The following is an 18,592-nucleotide window of genomic DNA, read 5'->3' as shown; positions in this document are numbered from 1 at the left end:
CACAAGGTGGTACATAGGAGCTGGAGAACAGCCATGAAACCAGAAAACAAAGGAAACAATTGAATTTTGCTAATTGATATTTCAGGGGAACCTTAGGGATAATATAATAGGCATAATAGAAGCACCACTGTTGAGGCTGATCAAGGGAACTCGCTTGATGGATATGCTGTCCTAAAATTGTCCTTCCCCAGAGACTCACATTGTTTGTCTATATTCTTGTGAAGTCTGAATACAACTTGCTCATCCTATTTACTCTGGGATAACACACCAGAGAGTTCTGGAAGCTATGGAAAGTGTGGGCTTATGTACATCTGCAGCCTTCATCAAATCCAGGGATATTAGTAAATTGCCAAGAGACTTGGTCTCAGCTAGAATCCTGATCATTGCCGCCATCAATGTCAAATACTGCTTTTAGGGTCTTGGATTCCTAGGTGAGACACCAGCTAGAGAGGCACAGATTCACTTTTAACTGATACTCTGGAATATGCCATAACCAAGTTCACATTTATGGAGTACTTATCTCAATCTAAGCAGTATTTCATATAATCCTCAGAATAGCCCCAAAAGAAAAAGTAGGTCCCCCATCATTATGGATAGGGAAATGAAGACCAAGAAGGTCTGAGTAACATGCCCAAAGTCTCGCAGTGGGCTTGGAAGAAGATTTAGGATTGATTCAAAGTCTGCTTGGCTCCCAAGTTAGGGTTCCTTGCTGCTTTCTATTAAAAAAAAAAAACCTGTCCATAAGAGTTTATATCTCATACCCAGGCTGCACTGGCCAGATAATAGAAAGGATCCTTTTCTTTTTTTTTTTTCTTTTTTTTTCTTTTTTTTTTTCTTTTGTAGCCACAGACATGAAAGTCTGGTTGTCAGTCAGTTGCTAGAACTCAGATGTTGGCTGAAGAAGCAAATAGGATATACAGTCTTTGGGCCCTTCCCTTTCCTGCTGAAATAGAGAAATAATGATGCAGTTGCAAAGATTCTGTTTATCCGAATCCACTTCTGAAGTCTGCAGGGCTTTCAGTCACCACGATGGCAGGCAGCCACAGCCAATTGAGGCTGATTTCTTTTGTTCCACAGCTGCAGAACCAGGAGCTGCTGAGGGCCATGATGAAGAAGGCTGAGCTGGAAATCAGTAGCAAAGTTATGGAAACAATGAAGAGGCTGGAGGATCCTGTGCAGCGACAGCGCACCCTAGTGGAGCAAGAGAGACAAAAATACCTCCACGAAGAGGAGAGGATTGTCAAGAAGTTATGGTGAGTCGCCAAGAAGTCACTGTTCACACAGTCTAGCTGTTGAACCTGAAAAGGAAAAGTGTCTTTACCCAAAAGAAGGATTTTCTTAGTTGGTGTTTTCTCCCTCTCTCTTTATGAAGCCCCTACTGTGTACAAGTCAGCATTCCATTGGTCCTGGTATCTGTGAACACAGGTACCTCTCCATTGAGGCCTGCAAAATCCAACAATCCCCAGGTGACTGAGCTAATCTTTTTACAAGTTGGAGCATCACATTTTTTCTTTAGGGTTCAGCAACACATAAAATTAAAAGCAGTAAATGGCAAAACCCAATGATAAATGGGAAGTCTGTATTTAATCTCAATAAATTAAAACTAATAGCCAAAATAACATAGCACTAAAATTATCTTCCTATTATTCAACCATAGTTAAAATTGCTGGAGAAGAATTTAAATGTAAAGTGCGTCTGATCCAGAATGAAAGATGCTTCCTTGGATGTTACCAATCTTATATAAGGCTCTTATTGAAACATCCATCAAACACCACCACTGAAATGAGCCTCTGCTCATTACTCCCCATCAGGACGCAGGCACATCTTTTATGTTAATGTATGTTTTGTTATGCAACAAAGATTTGTTATAGAATTATTTCACCTTTTAGTGTAATGAATAGTAATTTTTCTAGGTTTCTCTAGTATTGGTAGTTTTCTTTTGCTTAGAAATCTTAAACCTCCCAAATTGGGATTATAAATTTGCAGATTCTTCCTATGACCAGCATAACCAGAATTTTCCATGATGGAAAGTGTTATATTCTATCACCTTTTTCACACTTCAACTGTAGCTACATTATCCCAATACTAATCCCATGTGTTTGATTAAAATGAGAATGTCCCTCTCAACAATCTACAGGGGAAAAAAAATCAATATGGGTTATTATTTTCCAAATAAAAATAGACCATTCTTCATTGACATCTGAAAATAGCTTCTAAAATTTTACTTAGTTCATACTTTTGTGGACAGAGCTGATCACCCACCATGAGGCAGTAAGGCTATTATTTGTCTGAAATAATTTTCTATAATTTTTGTGACAGCCAGATTATTTAATACTAGGTCTCAACATTTATCTGTAAATATATATACTTATATGTGCATACATGTATACATACATTTAATATTTTTATAAATGTTCTAGTAAAATTATGAAAAAAAGAAAATATCCTAAATTTTTTTTGTTTATTGGTTAGCTGAGGTAACTCCTGTTTCTGGCCTTTAACAAGCATCTTTATCTCAATAATATCCTAAGACTAGCAGCAGGGCTGATAATGGAACAGATATACAATATTTTGCTGCATAATTGTTACAGATTTGATGCCAAATTTTTTTCATAAAAGTGGGATGCAATCTTTATGTGAGGCTCTTAAAAAATTATGCCAATATTACTGAAAAATCATTTATTACTAAACTGTCTTTGGTGCAAGATCAGGATGCACAGAATACTCGTGAATGTATATTAACACAGTTGCAACAATTATGCCATGAAATATGGGAAAGAGAATTTTATCTGGTTGGTATTGGGATGGCCATAAATGAATAAGGTATGCATCGGGCCCTTGGGGAACTTCAATGTAGCAAAGCAAAATGTATAAATAGGAGTATAGTTCAAAACTGGTGATGTACAGGTTATAGGTGAACCTCCTGCTTCTGAGCCCAGGGATCAGGAAGACTTAACCTGAATTAGTTATTCTTTATATGCCCCATAGGGCAAGTGCAGTACTATATGCATGGTAATGTCAAAAGTGGTTTGTTAAACTGAGTTGAGATGGCCTTAAAGACAGGTGAATTTCATCAGCAGAGGCTAGAGACCTTTCAGGCAGAGGAACCCTATGGACCACAAAGTCTCTGAACCAGGAAAGTGCAAGATGTCCTTAGAGAATTGGGGGTAGACCAGTTTGGCAGGAGAATTGAGTGCAAGATACTACTAAAGCCTCCTATTTGAGTTGCGCCATTCATTCCTAGATCTTATAGTATACTCCAACCTTGAATTTCTGCCTGATGCCTTTCTGGGCTGTGCTTACCAAAATTGGAAGATCATATTAACAGTAACCTGAATTTCTCAGTTTTGTTTTTGTTTGTTTATTATTTTCTTTTGTTTTGTTTTTATTTGATTTGGTTTGGTTTGGTTTGGTACCAGGGATTGAACCCAGGAGCACTTAACCACTGAACCACCCTTTTTATATTTTTTTTATTTAGAAACAGGGACTCAATAAGCTGCATGGGGCCTTGCTAAATTGCTGAGGCTGGCTTTGAACTCCTCCTGCCTCAGCCTCCCAAGCCACTGCGATTACAGGCATGTGCCTCCGCAGCAGGCTGACTTTCTGGTTTTTATACACGTTCCCAGGTCCAACCCCAGATTAGAATTTCTTTCAATGGAATTGGAGATGTGCAATTTACAAAGCCACATGGATGATTCTGAAGCACCTTCACATGATGAGGAAGAATGTTTGATCAAGGAAATAGCAAAAACAGACCTATAATCTAGAAAGGTCACTCTGGTGGTCCTGTGCAGGACTGATGAGAGAAGGGGATTAGTAATTGACCACGCTAGAAACAAGTGTAACGATTCGGGCATGAGGTAATGAAGCCTGAACCAAACAATAAAAAAAGAAATTGGAAAAGAAATCAAAGACAAAACAATCGCCTAAAACTAGGTCTGGATTCTTCTTGAAAATGTCTTCAAAAACATATACCCTTATAATATTTTTGTAACTTGTCCTTTACCTCTTAAAAGGTATAAAGCAAGTTAACTTGATGTGTCTGCATGGTGAGAGCACAGGTTATAAAAGATAAAAACTGCCAAACTGTCTGGGACATGAGGGAACAGAGACCTCTCTCTTCTTCCTCCTCCTCCTGCTCCTCCCTCTCCTTCCAAGCACTGGAAAACAAGTTCCCTTGCTGAGCATGTGAAGCCCAGGTGCTAGCAAGTCACTCAGATGGCAGAGAGATGAAATTTGAGTCTGAAAGGATAGACAGATATTGGGTCAAGATCATCTCTCTTTCATGATTTTCTATGTGGAAATAATAATTTGGCTTATAATAACAGTGAGATGAAATCTATTTTAGCAAACTATGCTTTGTAACAAAAGTAGCATGAAAAGCAACTTAATATTTCAAAAGTCACATTGATTATTAGGTCAAAAGATGTTCCACATTCATTTTTAGCTCCAGTGTCTCTTTTACAATTTTTCAGTTCACAAATGTAATGTTTAATGTTTTGTCTAAATAGGTATCATGAACGTAAGTATAGAAGGGACACTGTATTATAGTATCAGTAGTCTATAGGTTCTAGTTGCACGACAAAGAAAATCTGTGAGTTTTGAGGTCTCCTATGTCCAGGATTAGAAAATCCAAGAGATATCCTGTGTAGAAGAGATGAAAATGGAATTTCAGGCAGAGTGACTTTGGGCCCTGTTTGGTCATGCAATGGAAAAGAACTTTTCCAAAGATACCATATTTAGAGCTCTCATGAGGGACAGCACACAGTCTCTCCTCCTCAGGGATACAGTAGATGTAGGAAGCATCCTTTGGGTATGTACACCGGGCACCTTTCCATGGTTCACAAGTGTGGACACTGAGCAAGCAAGACTTTCCCTTTGGGTTCTGGAGGGAATCATTTCATCAGAAATGGTTAATTTCTATAACAGAATGAATGACATCACTGAATTCTGCATCCCACTTATCAGAGGTGGATGAATTTGTCCTTTAGAGAAAGGACCTTGTTGGATATACAGCACATCCCTGCCTGAATTTCTTCCACAGCTGCCATGGTGCCATCCACTTGCCCACCAGTGGAAGGGGGCTTTGAGGTCCATCTTTTCGCTGATAAGTCTGCTGCCCGCTCCCTGTTCAACACTCAGGGCTCCAAGAAGTAGATCACCGTTCACTTACTGCCACCTAGTGGTCCTGCATTTCTCAGCATTGCTTCCCCTGTTACTGTTGGGGGGGAATGTGCACGCTTGTGTGCTCACGCACTTATTTATTACACAGAATGGGGGATCTCACTGTGGCATAGTCATACATGCTTATAACAAGGTTTGATCAAATACATCCCCCATTACCTCTCCTTTCCTTTCCCTCCTCCTCCCAACCCCCCTCCTCTACTCTAGTAGGTTCCCTTTTATATTCATGATGATTTTCTCTGGTTGCATTCCCTGGCAAACTGAAATGATACCGACAGGTGTTTAGGGTAGGGTTAATAATGTACCCAGAGGCAGGTTGTTGTTTTATTGTTGTTTCAAGTGGAAGAACTTAGCTCTGCTGGAGCTGACGTCTCTACACCCAAACACATACACAAACACCAGAAACCAGACTGGTAAATATGTCTTCTATTTGTAGCTTGGATAGGAAAGAGTCAATCCTCAGGGCAGTTTTGTTCCTCCTCCCCAGGGACATTTGACAATGTCTGGAGACATGCTTATTTATCACAAGTTACACGGGGAGAGTGTCAGGGTGCTACTTGCATCTCATAAGTGAAGGCCGGGGGGGCTACTAAACATCATATATTCACAGGATAGTCCCTGACTCCCCCCCCAATAAAAGGAATTATTTGGCACAAGATGTCATATAATGAAGTTGAGAAACCTGATATAAAGCAATCCATACTTCTCATTTCACTCCACTAAGTGCTTCTTTGTGCACTTCATGCCCACCCCCATCACAGAGTGCACACATCCCTCCCTTAGCCGGCATCAGCACCTCTGGGAATGAAGAATGGGTCTTACACCAGGCACGATCTCCCTTCTGGCCAACAGGAGCCTCCCCATGAACAGGCCCTGGGAAGACTTCCTTGTACCTGCCTTACACCTGATTGCTCACCTGGGACACTATGAAATGGGAGACCCAGGAGAGCACTCAGCCCCTGCACCGGTCCTTCCTGAGGACCTCCCTGGTCAGCTCTGTCTGCTGTCTGTTTTCCCCCACAGTGAGCTGGAAGACTTTGTGGAAGACTTGAAGAAGGATTCATCATCTGCTGGCCGAGTGGTTACTCTCAAAGATGTAGAAGATGGGGCTTTCCTCTTAAGACAAGTGGGAGAAGCAGTAGCTACCCTGAAAGGTGAGCATTCTGCTGGAGGGAAGAAGTCCAAAGTGTGTTTCCTGAGATGTTTAAAGATCTGTCAAATATGTATCGGGTATGGTGGTGTGTACCTGTAATCCCAGCTACTGTGGAGGCTGAGACAGGAGGATCGCTTGAGCCCAGGAGTTCAAGACCAGCCTGGAGAGTGTAGTGAGACTCCATTTAAAATAAATAAATATAGATAGATATAGATATATAATTTGTAAGTATTTTAGTTATATATATACATATGTGTGTATGTGTATATATGTGTGTGTGCACATATACATATATATATTAAATAGTGAAGGATTCATGCATGCATGCATGTGAGCAATTATTTATCAAGTAACTATACTCTTACTTGCAAACACTGTCCTGGAAACTTGGGATAAGTCATGGAGCAAAGCAGGCAAACATCCTCCCTTCTTGGAGTTTATATTTTAGTGAGTTCTATAAGATTCAAGACTAATGATGTTAATAACACTTTCTATTTGCTTTTCTATTTGCTGGGTCCATACAGTCTGCCAAGACACCCGTGCCAAACTCTTTTAAAAAGTAACCCCAAGGTTCAGTTGGCCTTAACCCCAATATACAGGAAGTGGGCCTGGAGGAGCCGTGACCTTGGGCAAAGCCACTTGCTCTGGCCCTCTCCTATTCTCTTAACCCTGCCTCGTGCTTCCCGCAGACATATGAATTCCACACTTCTCATGGCTACCCAATGTCGGGGTGCAGGATGGGGGTGGTTGTTCTGGCATTTTCTCTTATAATTCACCAGCCGGTTTGGCCTGCAGGAGAATTTCCAACCTTACAAAACAAGATGCGAGCCGTCCTGCGCATAGAGGTCGAGGCAGTGCGGTTTCTGAAGGAGGAGCCCCACAAGCTGGACTGTCTCCTGAAGCGCGTGCGCAGCATGACGGACGTCCTGACAATGCTGCGGAGGTAACTGGGCACCCCCAGCCTCCAGCCTGGGAGGGCCTGCAGAGCGGGTGGGCGGGGAAACCGGGAGAGCGTGTCGAAGACACCCTCCAAGAGCCTGCCTTCAGTGTCACGACTTATCAAACCTTGTTTCTGGTGTCCCATACACCATACTCCTTCCACCTCTGGGCTTTTGTCACAATATGCCTTGAGGTTCTAATTCTTCAGCATAGACTTGCAGCGTCGGGCCCATCCTGCAACTTAAAATTAACAGACATGGGCTGGGGGTGTAGCTCAGTGGTAGAGCCCATGCATAGCACATATGAGGTCCGGGGTTCCATCCCCAGCACCACAAAAAAATAAAATCACAAGATGAGTGGACACAATTGACATTTCTTTAAAAAAAAAAAAAAAATCATTTGAAAGTAGGTTTTGTTTTTTTGACTCGGTTTGGTTTGCTTTGGTTTTTTTAGTAACACTTTGAAGTTGAAGACTAAATCAAAGTAGTCTGTTAGCCTCCTTCACTTCAGGAGCAGAGATGACTGATTTGAAGTAAATGAGTAGAAACAAGCAAGTCTTTCTTAAATTTCCTACTGAAGGAGCTGAAGGAGAATCTGAGAATGTGTTGGTGTCACCTAGAAAAGAGAACAAGACTCCTTGAGTGGCATGGGTCAGTCCCCTACGAACCTACTCATCAAAGAGGGTTACTAGAGAGGAAAGACTAGAGAAATCACTGAGTGGCCCATGACTTTCATTGAAAAGAAAAATTCAGAACTCCATGACCCACTCAAAGAGTGCTTAGAGGGCTGGGTGCCGCTGAGCAGTGGAGCCCTTGCCTAGCATGTGAGAGGCCCTGGGTTCAATCCTGGGGGCAGGGAGGGAGGGATCTGCTGACATGTAAGCATACAGGATTTGGAAGCACCTTTGTAAATGACATCTCCTGTGCTCTTTGATTATAATTGGATCTCTCTGTTCTCAACCTAATAATAATGATAATTTAGGCCTTCCAACACTTTCTATGTGTCAGACGCAGGACAGAACCCTTGATGCATACCACCTCATTCACTCCAGGCACTATTATTTCATTATTTATAGGTGGAATCTGAGGCTTAGGAACATGCACTGCTAGTCATAGGTGGGTCTGGGATGTGAACAGATCTTTTGACTCCAGAGTAGATGTCGGTTCTTCTCTCACAGCCAGCAATGCAATAAAATTCAGTAAAATTCTCTGTGTCCTAACCCTGGTGCTGGCTTTTCTAGCTACAGTAATAAACAAGACAAGTGGGATCTTATCCTTATAAAAATTACTCTCTCCCATGAGGAATAGACACTAAACAACAACCAAAAATAAACCACTGCCGTATAGTGACAATCCCTAAAGTTTCAGGTTTTTTTAAATAAAATCAGAAAGTTCCCCTTTGGACCAGATTTGAGAGCAGGTCCCAAACAGAAGTAACTTTAAGAAACTTGCTTGTGAGAATTTTAATCACTAACTATAATCATTTGGTCAGATTTAGAAGAAAAGTATATGAAGTATATAGTTAACCAAGGTGAACTATTTAACCATAAAAAGCAAATGAGATTTTTTTAGTAATGAATAATGAAAAAAAAAAAAGCCCTTTTGAGATAACCCTCTAAACAACTGTATGGTCAACAGTGCAAGCACCAGGATGCTAAAGGAATTCTAAATTAAAATAAAAAATACCTCCTCCTGCAAAGTCCACATCCGACTGTATACAGGAAGAAATTTCATCTGTGTTAAACTTTCTCATAAAGTCGCATATTTTCAATTGCCAAAGGAGCTTTTTCTCCAATAAGATAAAAATCTGTTAAACTAATTCTGTATTAAGCTTTTACCCAAATGTGGTAAGCCACTCACGAGGCCGCAAGCAAACAAACCAACCTTATTAAGCAAAAATAGAGAGTGGACTGGCAGGTAACACTGCCCATTCTCCCTTCCCTACCCTTTCCTTCCCCGAAAAGCAGCTCAAGGATGCATTTAGAGCCAGCACAGAGTGATAGAGCTCAGTATTTATCTTAGCTCCAGCGGATACAAGTTCTAAAAGAAGATGGGTTTTGAATGTTACATGACATTTTTACTCATAAATACTCAGTGGTGAGAGTGGTACATAAAATGAGTTAAACAATTAAACATAAAATAAATTTTGGCTGCTATCAGGGCACCCATGACAAGCCTATTTATAGTTAATTGTGTACTAGCATGTTTTGTGCTTAACATGATACTCATCATGGTGGAGGATAGGATGAAGGTGGGCATGTGCACATTCCCAAGGACATGCAGATGACCTTACACCATGGCAGAGAAGGTAAGGTGGGTGACAAATGGTCCCAGTTCAGAGCTCACTTAGGAGCTTGAAAAAATCCCCCAGCGGTTTGGCACAAGTTGAATTTGAGGTGTTGGAAGTATATCCAAACAGACATTCCTAATAGGCACCTAGAATAATGGACTGAAGTTCCAGGGACATAGTTAGAGGGAATCACTGTCTAGCTCAGAGCAAGAGGAGAGGAGAGGAGGGGAGGGGAGGGGAGAGAAGGTAGGGGGAGAAGGAGGGAGGATTTAAAACAAAATCACCTTCATGGAGATGATTACTGAAGATGGAAGTAGTAGCCAAGTAAAATGATAGAGATAGGAGAGAGCAAATCCTTGGAAATCCTTGGAGAGTTAAGAACCTGGGATTGGTAAAGTAAAGAAACAGAAGCAAGTAGCAGAGGACAGTCATAGAATATAGTGTCTTTTTTGTTTCAAATCAGAAAAGAGAGAAGAGAGCATTTTAATAAGAAGGGAATGTAGGACTCATTAAAAGTTATGGGTCAAGTAACAGATTTGACATGGTCTTAAATTATAACTTCACATTAGTTCTAACAACAACCTCCAAAGAAGGCTTTATGACCATTGTCATTACCATCTGTATATTTTACAGAAAAGTATCTTAAGGCTCAAGAAGGTGATGTTCCTGGTGTTATATAACTAGAACATGGTAGAAGTGATACTCCAACACAGGTGTGTCTGTCAGCAAAGGTCCTGGCTTTTCCTCTAAAGACTGGGTAGAAATGGACAAATAGCAATGAATGACTCCCCAAAGCAGAGGAGGATGAGGACTCAGCACAGTGTTACATCTAGAGTCAGCAATGACCTTGCAAAAAGATTTGGTTGGGTCCAGGTGGGGATGCAAGAGAACAGGTTGAGCTACAAGCAGAGCAAACAGAAGGAGTTCAAATGCAGGTTACCCTTTGAGGTGTCTGACAATGGATGGAGGGGGGATGGAGGGCTTCAGGAAGCTCTTGGGTGAAAACCGAGTGTGTTTAAGGTCCACACAGGCCAAGATCAGCTGGTGGAGTTAGAGTGTCTTTGGAATCCTACTGTTCACGTCATGTCACCACCATCCAAACAATGATGGACAGGCATCAGTCTGGGCACAAGAGTGCTAGTGGAAAGGGAAAGAGATTATCTCCTGAAGAGTGGCCTGGAGAAGCAGCTCCTAGATAACTAGGGGACCATAGGGGTTTTAGGGAGTTGCTATGGAAACCCTCACCCCTGAACAGCTACTCTGAGTTTCAAATGTTTTCATCTCACCTGGCTTTGGGATGCAAGGCCTTCGAGTACCCCAGTGATAAAACGGAAGTGACGTATTTTAGCAGATAATACTCCTGTGCATGGTTTCTCCTAGACATGTCACCGATGGGCTCCTGAAAGGCGCAGATGCAGCCCAAGCCGCACAATATGTCGCTATGGAAAAGGCCACAGCCGCAGAAGTCCTGAAGAACCAGGAGGAAGCAGCCCACGCCCCCAGCCAGCCCCTCCATGGCACGGGAGTCCCTGGCGATGTGAAGTCGGAAGTGGTGCCTTTGTCTGGCATGACAGTCCACCACGCGCAGAGCTCTCCTGTGCTTATCCAGCCCTCCCAGCACTCCCTGGCCCTGGTGAACCCTGCCCAGAACTTGCCTGTGGGGACTGGGACCCACACAGCCAGCCCTTCTGCAGTCACACAGGAAGTACTGCAGTCAACTCCGGCCCCACAGTCGCCTCAGACACCCATGAATGGGTCCACCATGCAGAGCTTGTTCATTGAGGAAATCCACAGTGTGAGTGCCAAGAACAGGGCAGTGTCCATTGAGGTAGAGTCCTGTTTCCATTTCTCATCACCCCATAAACAAGGTCCTTTCCCTTAATGAGTTACAGTCTAATTGTAGAGATAATGTGTATATGAATTCATTTGTGGGTCAAAGATATATTTTTATCAAAGACAGAATTTTCTTAACTGGGGATTCAGTAGCCAGGTTAAGGGGAAGGTCATCAGATTTGAGAAAGATGGAAGGTCATCAGATTTGAGAAAGACGACACCTAACCTTATTCGGAATATAAGTCAGTGGTGTGCTGGTAAATAGTTAACAACCGGTTCTCTGAAAGAAAAGCTCTGATTTGTGGCATTTGCCAGTTTCTATGGTGTAAATTCTCCCACCTTGGCAAATTCAAACTACAATATGACATCCCTGAGCATGAAATTAAGAAGAAATGTGATAATCAGTTTCCTGAGTCAGTGCATGCTGGCTTGAGCTTCCCCTGTGCTAAAGGCAGGCCTGGGAGAGTTTACTACTGATCCGGAAAGAGAGAAGACTCACGGTAAACAGAGAAGGGTGTTGTGGGCACTTCAGGATGGAGGGATGCTGCAGCAGAGGCCAAGTTCATGAATAAGTCCATGTAACTGGAACCGAGGAGATAAAGATGGGGGACATAGATGAAACCAGTTTGAGAAACGCGTGGAATTTATTTTGAAGGTGCCAGAGAAATAATACTGCAGATCTGACCAGAAAATGGCATCTTGAGGAAATTAATCTGGAGACAATATAGAGGATTGATGGAGGCCGTAGGTCTAGAATTAAGGAAGCAGAATGCAAGTTAGAGTAGTCTAAGAATAACAAGCAGAACCGGTCAAAATGGAAGAGAAAGGTAGGTCTTAAGATCAAGAGAGGACTGGGAGTGGAGCTCAGTGGTAGAGCACTTGCTTAGCATATGTGAGGACCAGGGATCCATCACCAGCACCTCAAAAAAAAATTTTTTTAAACACCCTGACATACAGAAAAATGCACTGTTTTCGAAATTCTTTTATCAATGCTTTAATCACATATTTTGACATACCAGGGTATGTCAAGATGACCTCTTAAAACCAGTGTGGCCATAGTCATGACCAAAAATTTGGTAGTGAAACACATACCTCTGACAGCATTATCTGTGTCCCTATGTAACTTCTCTGTGTTCCAAGGTTAGAGGTTGTGCTCCTGATCCAAGTCAGCAACATTTAAAAATTGTTATCGCCTGGTGCAATGGCACACACCTCTAATCCCAGGGACTTCAGACGCTAAGGCAAGAGGATCACAAGTTCAAGGACAGCCTTTGCAACTTAGTGAGATCCTGTCTCAAACTAAAAAAATAAAGAGCCCTGGGGATGTAGCTCAGTGGTTGAGTACCACTGGGTTCAATCCCCAAAACTGCAAAAATTAATTAATTAATATTGCTTTCACAGAAGGGCGTGAAAAGTTGAAGCTGGGGAATACGCATTTCTTCCAGAGAATTTATGGATCTGCCTCTTAGGACTTGTCATCACTTTATCTCAGTGTTTACAGGGTGTCAGTCTGATGACACCTCTATTTCACAAATATCCATCAAGAGTATGGATATTGCTGGGTGTGGTAGCATGCATCTCTGATCCCAGCCACTCAGGAGCCTGAAACAGGAGGATCATGAGTTCAAAGTCAGCCTCAGCCCTACACAACTTAGCTAGACCCTGTCTCAAAATAAAACATAAAAAAAAGGGCTGGGGATGTGGCTCAGTGAAGTGCCCCTGGGTTCAATCCTGGTATCCGCCTTCCAACAAAAAAAAAAAAAAAAAAAAAAAAGAATATGAATATTTGAGATCTTAGTGAGCATAATAATCATTATGATTTGTATATTTTAAGTTTTAAGAGGAGAGGAGATACGAATCATCTCCAAAAATGCCCTCATCCACAAATAGGGAGGCCTGGGTCTTTCTGTTAGTTTAGCTACTAATAAATGGGATGAACCTCATTCATTCGGTAGAGATGCTGAGCTCCACTGTGTACCAGGCCCTCATAGGCTCTGGGTTAGGCAGCAAACAGAGGAGATAAGGTCTGTGCCCTCAAGAATCGTACCTACTTATAGGGAGACTGAGAACAAGTATATGCCAGCTGATAGGGTAAGAAGAAAAAATAAAAGAGGGTACTGATGGTGAAGGAGGTGACTTTTATTTACATGGGGTGACCTTGGGCAAATTCTTCGTCTTACTGGACCCCAAACTCCCATGTAAAATGTGTTGATTCAGTGATCTTTTCTAATTCCTGCATTCTGAGGTTACACCAGTCCTGGGGCTAATTTCCACTCTACCCTTCTAGAATGATTAATGAACCCATCTGTAAAATCACAGGAGAAATGTCCTTTAAAATGTAGGTATTTAAAAAGATTTTTAATGTATCTCTTTTGGAACTTGATGAAGCTAGCGGTCATCTAAACAATATCTCCTCTCACTTTAAGAAGAAAACATGACCCAGTTCTTAGGAGAAGTGGAACTAAGATGTAGGATTTTTTTTTAAATTATCTTTTATAAACTGATACACAAAGACATGAAAAGTGTGCATATTAATGAAGGGCCATGTGATATTTCAGTACACATCCATATATGTACATGTGTAGTGTATAATCAGGACAGGACAGGATTGTTTTATTCTTAGTTTTTTTTTTTTTTTTTATTTGTTTGGACATATCCTCTATAATAAAACTTATTTTAAAAAGCAAAAATTTGGTAGTGAAAAATATACCTTTGACAGCATTATCTGGTGTCCCTTTTTTTTTTCAGTATTGATAAAAGTATGTCCTAGGGCCCAGTGATAATTTAAGGAGTGGGTTTGAGTTTCTGAATGAAATTAAGAAATTGCTTAATTTCATTGCTTCTCTGTGAAATTGCTTCTCTGTGGATGACTGTCACCTGGGCTGAAATGTCAGCCACATAGCTCTAGATGATGTGGCAGACAACAGAAGGGTCAGGTGGCCGGGACTCATCTGATGTGTGCAGTTGTCCCTCCAAGGGAAACCAGGTCATTATCTTATCATCATTTTATCTGAGTTACACTCCCCACTTAGATGCAAAAATCTCCAAACTCAAATTAGCTTTTCCCTCTGGTTTTAAAACTATCTTCCTTTGCCATTTCCCTTCAGAAAGCAGAAAGGAAATGGGAAGAGAAAAGGCAAAATCTGGACCACTATAATGGGAAAGAGTTTGAGAAGCTCCTGGAAGAGGCTCAGGCCAACATCATGAAGTCAATTCCAAACCTGGAGATGCCACCAGCCTCCGGCCCATTGCCAAGGGGAGATGCCCCAGCGGACAAGCTAGAGCTTTCAGGTAAGGTGGTCTCACGACAGGAGCTGCTGGTATGGGCTGTCTTCAACTCAGAGTGATGTCACACCTGTGAGCTTGTGCTGGACCACGGGACCAAGGTCTCACTTCTTAAGAATCATATAAAGTGAATCCCCAGATATTCCTTAGATCCTTGCTCCTTGCTACTACTTTTTACTTCTCACTGTGGCAGGAAAGCCATGTTGGGTGTTAGGATGCCAGATAATGTCCAATAAAGAAAAATGTAATTTTCCAGCTTCTGTATTTCCTCAGAATGTAGGACACTTGCAGTAGAAGCTGGGAGAGTATGAGGCCTGCATTTACAACAAGAAATTTTTTTACCCCCCCACCAGAAGGAAAATGGCGGCTTTTATGATAATATCCAGGGGATATTATCTCCATCATCAGGTGAAATTCTACCTTTGAAAAAATTCTGAAAATCTATATTTAGCCAACTCAATCATGGAAGTTTAAGCATCAATGTATCAATAATAATATAAAATGCAGTCTTGTGCCACATAACACTTGGCCAACAGTGGACCTCGTACACCATGGTGGTCCCATAAGACTATATAGCCTAGTGATGTTGTAGCCATCCTGGTTTGTGTAGGCACATCCTATGATGTTCATATACTGACACAATCACCTAAGAACACATTTCTCAGCATGTGTCTCCCTATTTTTAAGTGATACATGAATATAACTTTAAAAACTCAAACTACAAAATCTTTCACTAATTACAAACCACACGCCTTACTCTGATCTTAAAATTATGTACAGAGATGATGTTATTTTACTTGCAGCCTAAAGTGTCTGCAGTGTCACATTCAGCAATACCTTGTCCAATAACTAAAATTAAATTGAAAAGGAATCACCATCTGGACTTGCATGTCCAGGAACATTAGCGTGGATTTGACTGAAAATCCATGGAATATTCCCCGGCCACATTTCATTCCCCAAAGTTCCACTCACTGAAACTCTCCCGCTCAGCCTCTGTTCAGAGGCCTCTGTGCCCCTGCCCGACCTCATCCCATTTACCATCTGGGTGAGACTTGTCTGGGGCCCCTGGACAGCCAGACAACAACTGTCCTGAGAGGGTAGGACCCTGGGAGGGGCACTTCTCTCACAAAGATGGCCTGTCTCCCAAAGTCCCCAGGAAGAATTTCTAGTAGATAAAATGACCCACTCATTACATTTCTATCTTGTCTAATTCTGTACTGGCCTATCATTCATTTTGCCCTACATCCCTTTATATAATCTCAATTTTTCTACTTTTGTATAACAAAAATATCATACTTTATTAACATACCTCATTTTCACTTTTTACTCTTTCAGATTGAAAAGGGTTTTACATAAATGTTTTGTTACTCCCAAGAATATTTTTACTTAGTTAAAATGTTGTATTCATTATTGTTGTTGTATTTTTTTATTACTGTTTATGTTTTTAAAGCTCTGATTCCTTCTCAGAAATAATCCACTAATGTACAGACCACTAGAAATGTGTGACCAGATATTAACTCTTATTTATTACACTCTGATTTTTGCACTTCCTGCCTCCTTTGATTAACAAAAAGAATCCTTTCCAACCACATAACCATAACCCAATTAAAAAAAAAATTCACTTCCTCTCTGGCTTTGACTTTGTTCCCATTTGTCTTATTTCCTCCCCGGCCTTCCGTCAGCTAGATCCGATTGTTAACATTCCCCACATACATCCTTCTTGATACAGCTGTCTTTTTCACTGAGGGATTGAAGACTTTGGAGGACACACAAGGCATTTTGGATTTATCTTTAGTTCCTCATTTTTCCAAGTGACAGTTTTTTTGTCACAAGAAATTCATTTAATGTGGCTGGGTTGGTGGCTCAGTGTTAGAGCACTTGCCTAGCATGTTCGAGGTACTAGGTTCGATTCTCAGCACCACATTCAAAAGTAAATAAAATACATTGTGTCCAGCTGCAGCTAAAAATATTTTTTAAAAAGAAATTCATTTAATAATGATAGCTAATACAATTCATATCACTTACAATAAGCAAAGTATCTTATTTAGATCATTGAATCCTCAGACCACCCCAGTGGAAAGGATAGTTTTATGATACCCACTTAATAGATGAGAAAACTAAGACACAGAGAGGTTAGGGGATCTGGGCAGAGTCTTTCTGAGATTTAAATCCAGTTGACCTTGGGGATTAATATCCTTTATCATTGCTATGTGGAAAATTTTTAAGACAGTATTCTTCAAGTTTATAGCAATACACTGGACTTTCTGAACATAATCTTTGAAAAATTACAATGGCACATTGTTTTCCAGAAGACTCACCAAATTCAGAACCAGACTTGGACAAGCTGGGGGGAAAGTCACCTCCTCCCCCTCCCCCACCTCCTCGGCGAAGTTACCTACCTGGATCGGGGCTCACCACTACAAGATCTGGCGATGTGGTCTACACCGGCAGGAAGGACAGCACCACCACCAAGGTCTGACGGGTTGAATCCTAGTGAACTGGTTTCTGGGCGCTGATACCCTTAGACAAGGTGCTCTGTGTTCAAACATAAAAGTGCTGAGGTGGAGAAGTAGAACCTCAACTAAACTAAATGCCCAAGGAGTGACCCATGTGGGAAAACTGCTGCTGTTGTGATTAGACTAGACTCGCAGGTTTTATCTGACTTTTTACTGCATTGATGTGAGCACAAATCATAAGCCTATAATCCCAGCAACTCCAGAGGCTGAGGAAGGAGGATCCTAAGTTCAAAGCCAGCCTCAGCAAGGCCCTATGCAACTTAGTGAGACCCTGTCTCTAAGAAATAAAACACAAAAAGGGCTGGGAATGTGACTCAGTGGTTAAGTGCCCCTGGGTTGAATCCCCATTACAAAAAAAAAATCACAAGCTACTTCCCAAACAGGGCATCTTAAGATTGAATTAGAGGAGGGAAGTGGGAGTGAAAGAAAGGTTTCTTCTAGAGGTGGCAGCTAGCCAACTCAGGGTGAGGGTTTATACAGAAAGACGTTAAGTGAGCTATAGCTCCTACTTCACTTGGCACATTTTGTCACATAGGATGTAAAATACAATTTCCAAGGAATTGTAGGCTGGGAAATGACCTTTCTTGAAGGCACTGGATGTTGACTTTTGATTTTATTATAATTCTTCAATCCATTTATCAAAATGACAACTTGTGGAAACAAAAACACAAACTGAATGTGAAGATCCAGGAAACCAAAGGATCAGGCAGTGAGGGATCATGTAATCTGTCACTTTTTTGCTGGTACCTAAGATGTATTAAGCCATTATCTGTGGTTCTCATCTCCCACAGGCAAGCAGTGAAGATGCTGCTTCAAGCCCACAGGCTAGAGCCACAAAATGTCCACCAGAGGAGTCTGCTTCAGCCTGGACCCCATCCCCACCGCCAGTCACTGCCTCCTCCTTGAAAGATGAGGAGGAAGAAGAAGAAGAAGGGGACAAAATAATGGCAGAACTCCAGGTATGTGAGTGAGGTGACTGCCACTAACTCCCTGCCATCTCATCAAGGATTCTCTAGACACGGCTTTCACAGATTTACTAGCTAGAGAAGGCTGGTGAGGGGCCCCTGCACCTAGGACACATAAGCTTCGACCTCTAGCCTTGGCCTCCACTTTTCCAAGATGGTGCCATACCAGGCTCTTGGGTTGCCTATGAGACGTGTGAGGAATGACCATCTCACAAAACAACTCAAGAAAATGTATACAGAAAAATCATTTGCATACCTCCCTAGCTCTGGCTGTTAGAATTTTCTTTCTTTTTCTTCTGTCTTAATAGTCTTGCTTCATCTCAAAAGCAATTAAAATGGGGATTAGAAATACCAGCCACTGTCTTGCCTTGTATAAGGACTGATTAAAGCGCACTTTAGGTGGATTCCTGTTCTTTGGCTTTAAACTT

General features: G+C 41.6%; 1 protein-coding gene across 12 annotated transcripts in view; it reads left to right on the top strand.

The window, feature by feature from the left end:
* Kiaa1217 (KIAA1217 ortholog) overlaps positions 1-18,592 on the top strand; it is a 293,338-nt gene that overhangs the window by 262,527 nt on the left and 12,219 nt on the right. For 11 of the 12 annotated variants that reach the window (XM_047520203.1, XM_047520202.1, XM_047520195.1 and 8 more), the window contains 7 exons: positions 1,078-1,253; positions 6,208-6,338; positions 7,133-7,280; positions 10,946-11,393; positions 14,506-14,689; positions 16,993-17,156; positions 17,991-18,158. In XM_047520203.1, coding sequence (XP_047376159.1) covers positions 1,078-1,253; positions 6,208-6,338; positions 7,133-7,280; positions 10,946-11,393; positions 14,506-14,689; positions 16,993-17,156; positions 17,991-18,158 — 1,419 coding nt within the window. The remainder of the gene's footprint in view (positions 1-1,077; positions 1,254-6,207; positions 6,339-7,132; positions 7,281-10,945; positions 11,394-14,505; positions 14,690-16,992; positions 17,157-17,990; positions 18,159-18,592) is intronic. The other variant, XM_047520201.1, reaches the window with a different exon arrangement.

This window comes from Sciurus carolinensis, chromosome 12 (genome assembly GCF_902686445.1).
Source record: "Sciurus carolinensis chromosome 12, mSciCar1.2, whole genome shotgun sequence".
NCBI lineage: Eukaryota > Metazoa > Chordata > Mammalia > Rodentia > Sciuridae > Sciurus > Sciurus carolinensis.
This window is presented reverse-complemented; position numbering and strand designations above follow the sequence as displayed.